General features: G+C 59.8%; 1 protein-coding gene across 3 annotated transcripts; it reads right to left on the reverse strand.

The window, feature by feature from the left end:
- Positions 1–1,186: 1,186 nt before the first annotated feature.
- Positions 1,187–8,190, reverse strand: Ogfr (opioid growth factor receptor). Of its 3 annotated transcripts, none has more exons than XR_004518484.1 (7): positions 7,566–8,190; positions 6,885–6,963; positions 6,059–6,137; positions 5,327–5,393; positions 4,695–4,843; positions 1,644–4,439; positions 1,187–1,264 (listed from the first exon to the last, which is right to left on the reverse strand). XR_004518484.1 is itself a non-coding variant. In XM_010637880.3 (6 exons), exons 1-6 carry the CDS (start codon positions 7,665–7,667, stop codon positions 3,419–3,421), a joined length of 1,497 nt encoding a protein of 498 aa, XP_010636182.3. In that variant the 5' UTR covers positions 7,668–8,190; the 3' UTR covers positions 1,411–3,418. The 3 variants fall into 3 exon arrangements, 1 of the variants encoding a protein (XP_010636182.3); XR_004518483.1 differs by lacking the exon at positions 1,187–1,264 and adding an exon at positions 1,331–1,406; XM_010637880.3 differs by lacking the exon at positions 1,187–1,264 and having other exon boundaries at positions 1,411–4,439.
- Between the last annotated feature and the right edge of the window lie 672 nt (positions 8,191–8,862).

The following is an 8,862-nucleotide window of genomic DNA, read 5'->3' on the forward strand; positions in this document are numbered from 1 at the left end:
TGAGCTGTGCCGGGAGGGCGGCGGGGCAGGAGGCGGAGGTCGGTGGGTGGCGCAGAGCTCAGGCTGGGCATCCGCCGCCCCGCCCCGCGCTCTACAAGCCCCCCATTCTGCCCGGCCTACCTGGGGGCGGGGGTTGGGGGCTGTGCCTCCGGGAAGAAAGAAGGCAGGCGGCGCTCTCTGGCCCGCCAGCGAGTTAAAATTACCATGGGACTGGTGTGTTGCACACACACGCCTTTCATAGCACAAGAAGGGCTTCTTTCTCCCTTGCTTTTCAGCCGCGGTGTGGCTGGGAACAGCCCTCCTGAAGGGCGCCTTTTATGGAGGGGGCGTGGTGCTGGCTTGGTTGCTGCTGTCCTGGTCACCGTGGCCGCCAGGCCAACACCACCGAGGGCCGCATGCGTCCCCACTTTCTGGGAGACTCTTCTCCCACCCACCGGACTTTCCCCGTGTGCACCGCAGAGCCGGGCAGAGCGCGAAGCTGGCGCCGGCTTGCCAAGAGGAAGGTGAGCTGAACGCCCGAGCGGGCATCAGCCTTCTTGCCCCGGGTGGGGCAGTGATGCCGCAGAGGGCCACCTCGCCGCCACTGAGGACCAGTCGGGGCCTGGCCTCCTCTGGCGTGCCAGGCAGGAGAGGAAGCGCACGCCTGTGACAGCTCGGGGTGTTTGTACCTGGTCCCGATGAGGGACCGAAGTGGGCAGTCCCCGTCCAGCTGGCACTGGCAGAAACTTCATGGGAGTCTCAGGGTGGTTCTCTCTCCAGGGACAGCAGCGAAAGGGCTCGCGCCCAGGTGGCAGGAAGGAGTGTGTGACCCCTAACCATCCTGGAGAGGGAGCCATTCCCTAGAGGAGTCTTCACCAAGGAACTTGCTCTGCTGTGCTCTGAGGTACACTCAGCACCCAGGAGGACACCACTGCCCACTTCCCTGCAGTTGCATAAACACCCTGGTGTGGAAACAGCAGAGGTCCGGAGGCGGCCGTGCTGCCAGCACCAAGGTGGCCCTGGAAGTTCCCTGGGCTCCGGTGCACTGCTCTCATCAGCGCTCTGTCCCATCCGTGTCCACTTGTGCGCTGCTGACTGCTCACCTGGAAACTTACTCTGCATTTGAGACTCAAGTCTTGCTGGGTCTCTGCAGGGTTTATGACCACCGAGGTGGTGCTCTTGGCAGTTGAGGAAGCTTGGCTTGCTCCCTCACAGAGCGACGATCAGTTTCTGTAGCTGTCTTAATCCAGTCCTCTCTTCTGAGGAGCCTGAGGTTCACCTGCTTCTGTAAAGGTCTGAATATGTAACCCAGGGACCCACAGTACCTTGGACATTCTAAGTGTTTTGATCATAGCTGGAGAAGAACTTTTCAATTTTGTACCTTTCTGGTAGTTAATTAAAGTTTGTGTGTGGGGGGTTATATTTTCCTATAAAAAAGAGAGAAAGGCTACAATAAAGGTTTCCTCTCCTGCCTGGGAGATGGTCCTGAAAGTGTGAGCACCTGGAGATGCTGGGTGCCTTCTGCCAAGTACAGCAGCCCCTCAAGTTAAGTCCGGCCTCACATACAAACAACTTGGGTTAATTAGGTTAATGGAAGGTTCGTCTGCTTCATGTTACCAATAGCATGTACCCAGGTAATCGAAATATCAGCTGTATCGACTTACCACCAACTTGAGTTGCAACCAGCCTTTGGCGCACAGGTACTGCCCAAGGACCAAGTCATTGATGGAGTTCACCACACTGGCAGGGTACAGGCTGCCTCCAGGAATCCTCGGCATTGCCAGAAAATGCTACCTCCAGCTTGGCGCCCTTGGGTTGGGGCCTCAACTCTGAAGGCTGAACCAACTTTGGAGATGGTGGAAGTAACAGGAAGGGGTGGAGCGCGTCACTCCTCTGCCCAGGAGCAGGAACTGATGACTCCTCCACCATGGAAGAAGGCAGCCGGCCATTCACTGCCCGGGGTCCTGCAGGTTACATCAGCGGGGCAGGGGACAGCGTGCAGTCCTTGCTCAGACCGTAGGGGCAGGGATGAGGGGCTCTGGGCAGCCCCCAATCCCTGGCCCAGGAACAAGTTCCGGAGAAAGCAAGGCTGTAGCCACCCCTCATGCCTGCTCCTGGCCCAGGCCACAGCGCAGCCACTCACGTGCCCAGAGGCAGCTGGTCAGGGCACCGAGGCACAGGTGCCCTCATCGCAGGCCAGGGAAGCGGCTGGCATCTGGGCCCACTGGGCCTCTGCTGGACTGGCCTTCACCTTGTCACAAGGCCACTGGCTGGGCTGGCCGAGGACAGGGAGGGTGCTGGCCTCACCCACCGTTAAGAGCCCAGCCTCTCCAGTATCACCTTGAGCTGGCAGAACCAAGGCACTGTCCTCCCACTTGGGGACACTGCTCTCCTTCAAGTTGAGGCAGGCCCCGCCTCCCCAAGCAGGAGTGGGATTCCCTACCCAACGCAAGACCCCGAGCACCAGTGATCAGAGGGACACCACCAAACTGACACTGCATCACGCTGTGCCTGTTTCCCCTGTACAGTAAAAATCCATTTCAAAACTCAAGTTGAAGAGTGGGAGCGCAGCCAGCAGCAAAAGCCCAGTGCTCCAGTAGACAGTGACAGCTTCCTCCCGAGCAGAGCCCTGACTCAGAACAGTGACGCTTCCCGCCTTGCGATGGACCCCAGGTCTGTGCCCCACGTCCAGTGTTCTGCCCATGGCAAGTCTGTCTGTGGTCCCTTGGGGAGCTGCGAGTCAGCGGTGCCCTCAGAGGCCCCAGAACAGCTCCTCACACAGCAACCTGCAAGTGCTGGGGACAAGGGGACGTCCTGGAGAGGGGCAGTGCTGGGCCACAGAGAGACAGTGCAGGGAGGGCTAGAGATTACTGCTTACTGCGCTTGTGAGGGCAGCTGCGAAGGCCCAGGCTAGATCTGCAGCCCCCAGACACTGCTCCCCAGCCACCTGAGAACCCTGCAGTCCTCACCAACTCTTAAGCAGGTGACAAAAGGCAGCCAGGGGCCAACTGTTTGGCCCTCCGGCTCCAGGGGACCTTGAGGACCAGACTCAAGCATGCTGGGGCCACCTAGGACCCGGGGAAGAAAGCCCAGAGAACACGTTATACAACCAGCCCCACAGAGCACCGAAAAGAGCCTCAGTCCACACCCAAAGGCCCCAAAGTCAAGTGAGTTTATTCAGAAAAGGCCTCGCTTGGCACCAGACTAAGAAAACAAACCCTCTCCCGCCGAGACCTCCCCCTTCATATTTACAAATGTGGGGCTCCGAGAGAGCTGGGTGGGGATGCAGTGAGGTAAGAAGGGTTCTGAAGGCCTTGGCCTTCCCTGAGGGCAGGGACTCGGTCCTTCCGGTGGCCACTGAATGTGATCACCAGGGAGAGGCCAGCACTGCTGGGCACCGTGAAGAGCCAGCAACAGGGTGCCGGGCCCCAGATCCCCCTCAGCACCGGGGCTGGGCAGGGCCAAGATGCTGCTGGCTCCTGTCCCTTAAGGCTTTCCAGGTGTGACAGAAGGCCCCGTCCTGGCCACCTCCTCCTGTCTCAGCTTCTGAGGTTCCTGTGGTGGCAGGACCAGGCCCGTCTGATGGACTCCTTGGAGCAGCCTGCTCCGCTCTGGCCTGGCTTCCTGGGTCCCCCTCTCCCCCATCCCCACAATCCTGGGCCTTGGGGCACTCCCCTGGGGCAGAAGCCGGCATCGGGCTGCCGCCACGGGTCTCCACTTCCTCACGCCCTGCATCCTCTTCCACCTTCCTCCGCTTCCTCACCTCATCGGCCGCCCTGGCTGCTGGGGACTTGGGACACGGCTGCTCGGCCTCCCCTAGGTCACGACTGCCTTGACTGAGGGCACAGCCTTCCAGGTTCAGAGCTATCTTCTCCACCTCAGACACGCCCTGGGACCCCAGCTCCCCTGGGGCCTGCTCCCGCCTGTTGGCCTCCAACTTCCTCTTCTTGCTCTCTTTGGGGCTTGGGGGTTCGGCCTGATCCTCCTGGTCTCCCTCCAGGTTTCCTGCGTCCTGGAGCTTTTCACCCAGCGGCTGGGGACCCTCGGCCAATACACCGTCCCCTCCCTGGTCCTTCTCCGGCCCGCAGGTCTGACCCTGGGCGCTGGCCTCCTGCGGGGTGTCCTCCAGGACCCTGTCTCGCTTCACCTGCCTGGGGCTGGCCAGAGCCTGGACCGTAGCCTGGGGTTTGAACTTCAGCAGCTTGTCTCGGGGACCCCAGAGGAACTTGCAGCGGGGCTGGAAGTGCAGCCAGGCGAAATGCACGAGCTCACGGCGCTGGCGCCGGCTGCGCACCGCAAACAGGAAGTAGTCCAGGGCACTCTGGCGCACGCCCGGTAGCTCGTGGTGCACCAGTGTCTCCTCGAGGAAGAAGCGCGCCAGCGGAGCCTGGTAGTGCTCCAGGCCCAGCTCGCCCAGCGACTTGAGGATGCGGGTGATGCGCAGGTTATTGTGGCTGCGCCTGTGGGAGGGCATTCGGGGTGCGATGCAGCCACAGCCCACCACAGCCCAGAGCTGCCTGGGACATAGGACTCACCCAGAACCAGAAAGGGCTGTGTGCCCTGGAGGTCAGAGGATGCCCAGCTGGGGCGGGGCAGGGCCGGGGTGTCTGGGCAGTGTGCACTGTCCCTGCTTTCCCAGTGACCCTCCATGGTAAGAACACACAACCCAGACCACCTGCGGGCATGGAGGGGCCACACAGGAGACCTGTCCTCACCAGTTCAGGTTCTGGAAGCGCTTGTGGTAGTTTTGTGCCCGGCACACAGCGCCCGTGTCTCGGTCCTCCAGCTGGATGCCATAGAAGCCAAGCATGAGCTCGTAGGCCCGGATGAGCCGTTCCTGGACCTCCGTGGAGCTTTTGAAGGCCTGAGAAATACCCCTAGCTCAGGCAGCTGTCCCTGGGCCATTGTCCCTGAGGAGCGTCAGTGGAGCCACACAGACCCTGGGCCAGCAGCTGCCTCTCTCAGTGCCTGACTCATTCTCTTGGGCAAGGGACAAGTGAACAAGTCTTGCTTTCCTCCGAACTGTAGTACCAGAGTCGAATTTCCCAAGTCACAACAAGGCTGCCTTTTCCGTGAACCTCCTCTACCTGCCACAAGGCACTGTTCACTGCCCAAGCCCCTCTGTTCCTTGTTCCCACCACTGATCTCTTGGGCCGTCCCCAGCTCCCTATAGGTGGCAGCTTCCCTCAGGTAGATTTCTATGTGCTGGCAGGGCCACTGTGGAGGGGAGAGCACCACCTCTCAGGCTCCTGTGCCGTCCCCATCCTGGCAGTCCACGGTCAGGGTCAGAGGGGACCCAAGGGAGGGCCGCTTCCCCAGTCCCTCCCGGACCAAGCCAGGGACTCACCTCAACCTCCCTGAGTGTGAGCGGCTTGGCATGCCAGTTCACTCCCGGTTCCCGCAGAGGAAACAGCCTGTGCAGACACAGATGGTGCAGGCCCTTTAGGGGCAGGTGGCCCAGTACAGCTCCCTGCCTTCTCTAGGGCAGAGGGGCGAGGGTGGGAGTGGGCAGCCAGGACAGGGGAGCACGGCTGACTGGCACCCAGCCAGCGCGCTCAGCAGGCTGTGTGGCAGGGTCACTCGGTCACCATGTTGGCCCGCCTGCCGCCTGTTCTGGGCTGTGCCTCTCACCCCTCTTCTCTCTGGTCATGGGTGCACACAGCCCCACGATGCACCCTATGACAGAGTTTGCCTGTGTTGCTGGTGTGGTATCTCATGCAAGCACAGGTGAGGTACAACGCTGCCCGCCCTGTCCCCAGGGGCTCTGAGGACTGGCTCTGAGGCCATGGGACCTGATAGGCAGGCCTGCCCCATCCGCCTCAAGAACTTAAGGGCATGGCTGCCGCGATGACAGCTGACAGCTCTGGGCCAGGCCTGAGTCTTTCCTTAGCAGCCAGTGGACCCTGCCGTGCCCAAAGATGCCCACTCACAGGTGTGCAGGCATCATCAGCTGCAGCGCGGATCCGGCTTCTGGAGGGGACGAAGTGCTCGGTGCACACCAGGGAGCAGCGGGGTCGGGGGGTGGCAGCAGCCAGGGCCCGGCCCTCCCAGAGGTCTCGCCACACACCGGCCCACTCACCACTGGATGTAGGAGTGATTGTCCTCCAGGAGCTCATAGTTGTCCTTCCAGTTCTGAAGAATGTCCTCCACGAAACAGCCTGTGAGCCAATGGGGACAGCAGATGAAGGCCACCGTGATGGGGCTTGGGGAACAGTGTGGCCAACAGTCCCCTCACCCCCAATTTCACCCTACAAGTTTGTTGGGGCTCAGCAGGGTTTTCTGTGCTTCATTTGTTACAACAATTTTGGGTGCCCAGGCCTCTGGCCCCTCTGCAATTTGAAAACCGAACCCTTGCTGCTGACTTGGCCAAGCGGGTGGGGGCCCCGGACTCACTCATTTCTGTAAAAGGGTGACCTCATGGCCTAACCCAGCACATGGCCTGTTCACCGTGGAACTCTCTGCAAACAATGCCCAGTAAACACAACCGGGAACACAGGCCGGCCTAGGCTGTGTGGGCCACACGGTCCCTGCCGTAGTCAGTCTGTGTTTCGTGTTGTCATGAAAAGGGGGTGAACAGGTGTGGGCAGGTGGCGATAAACTCTTCCTGGCACCAAAATTTTAATTTCGTGTAACTTTTACTTCAGAAAATACACATACAAGTGTGAAAACCATTTGTAGCTTATTGGTTTGCATGCACTGCTTTTCTGAGTCAGCAGCAAAGTCAGGCAGTTTTGAGAGGTGATGTTAGCAGAAAAGTCAACTTTACTCTCTGGCCCTTCAGTTTTCCAACCCTGGCTGCCTCCAGAGGGCACTGCAAGGCTGCTGAAGCTGGGGCCAGACCAGGGCGCAGCCCATCCAGGTCCCAAATTACTGCCCACAGCTCAGTGTGCTTTTTCCATATTTACCATTAGGCAGGAAGCGGATCTCATTTCTGTAGAAACTCAAGTTGGGCATGTCACCATTGGAGTCTCGTTCTACCAAATCCTGAAGAGCCAGAGAAAGGGGATGGCTAGGGATGTGTCAGAAAGAGGCTGTCTCTAACGACCTCTCAGACTCCGAATTCCAGGGAGCAGGTGTCTGCAAACCTCTGGGTCTCCCAAGGCTGACCCAAGACCCCAGAGCCCAGCCTGGGCTCCTCACTCTGCAGGTGAGGACAGGCACAGAGCACAGCGCCATCTTTACCTCCCCATCAAGGCTGGCCAGGGCCGGGGGCTCTCCTTCCTCTGCACCTCAAGGGTTACCTGAGATTCCTGGGTACAGAGAATATGGGCTGAGGATGACCCTCCACCCAGATGGTCCTACATCACATGGGGAAGCCCAGTTGGGAAGCATCCTGCCGGACCTGCACCCCTGTGTCAGGAGGCTGGAGAGCAGGGGCTCAAGAGGCAGAGGAACACGCTCTGATCACCCTGCCATTAAGGGAAGGGCAGGGATCTGAATCCACAGCAGACCTGTGCTCTGGACAAGGGACACATCCCACCCAAGACGCATACTGGTGGGACACCAGACATTCTGAAAGGGAGCTGATGGGAGGGCTTTTGTGTCTCAGGGTGCTGTGGAGGCAGCAGAGGGCCATGGGCACCTACCGGGTAGTGGTGCCGGTATCGGCACATATCCTGCATGGCTCTCCAGTTGCGGGTCCCTGTCATCCTGGACTGGGAAGAGAAAGAAAAGGATGAGGCTCCCATGGAGACTCCCCGGCCCTCATCCTGCCCCTACACTGGTGGGGCACTGCAGCCTGGGTCAGCTGGTGAGGAGCCGTCTCTGAGGAGTGGGTATTTTTCATGGTTCCTCAGTTCCCCCAGCCTGGCTTCTGTTGGGGGTGGGCAGATCTGGATCCTAATGAAGTGTCCCAACCCTGCCCAAACAGAAGCAGCTGTGGCTGAGGCCTGTCCATTCCCCTTCGGACTCCCGGCTCCCACTCAGGTGTGCGCAGCCCAGAAGGAAATGCACACTTCCTCGGGGTACCTGCCAACGGTCTCCAGTCCCCAAGCCACAGCTCTGCCTCCTCTCTGGGTTTGCAGGCCATGTTATACCCTCTAAGATCCGCTATGCCCATAGTGTTTCTTACACTGTGCTCTAACATGTCACCAGCTGCATCCCCATGGGCAGCCACACTGCCACCTACAGCTCCAGAAGGGGACCAGACACTTGTGCTGGGTGTGATTCCCTGCCCAGCCCCCGTCTCCTTCAGCCAGATGTGATGGAGACAATAGGCTATCACATGGCTTTTCAGCAGGATCAGAGGCTCCTTGCTGCCCCGCAACTTTAGCTCCCACTCAGCAGGTATAGCACCTACAGGTGCAGGGCAGGATCACAGGTAACTGGTGACAAGAATGCTAGAGAAACCCAGCCCTACCAATGCTCTGTATGATCGCCCTGCCCACGGTGGCTGGAGGATGACAGACCTGGGCAGCACACAAGGGACAGCTCATCCTGTCCAGGGGGAAAAATGGCTCCCAGGATAGGGTAGCCCCAGGAGACCAGCCGCCATCCTAGCTCTGAGCCCCTTCCCACCTCCAAGCCCTAATTAGATGTGACTCCAGTTAGGGTCTGGAGTTGTCTTTTCCTGATTTCTAAACGAGGGCTAGCTAAAGAGGAAACTTAAAACTCAGCAGAAGCTGCCCCGGCCTTCCCCTCTTCCAGGGTAAAGAGGGTGGCCAGCAGCAACCAGGCACAGCTGGGAGCAGGGCCAGGACAGGTGCAGGCTTGACAAAGCCCAATGAGCCCCAACAGCCTCTTCAGAGTCCTCTGCAGGGCATCAGGGGATGCTGGGGGTGTGCAGTGGAAGGGGAGGGGCTTGGGGCTCAGTGGAAGGACAGAAGCACCCCCCCCCCAGGAGACAGAGGGAAGGACCAGCAGTCACACACCTTGCAGTCAAGG

The sequence above is a fragment of the Fukomys damarensis genome, unplaced genomic scaffold (assembly GCF_012274545.1).
Source record: "Fukomys damarensis isolate Sample0158 unplaced genomic scaffold, DMR_v1.0_HiC HiC_scaffold_22, whole genome shotgun sequence".
Classification (NCBI taxonomy): Eukaryota; Metazoa; Chordata; class Mammalia; order Rodentia; family Bathyergidae; genus Fukomys; species Fukomys damarensis.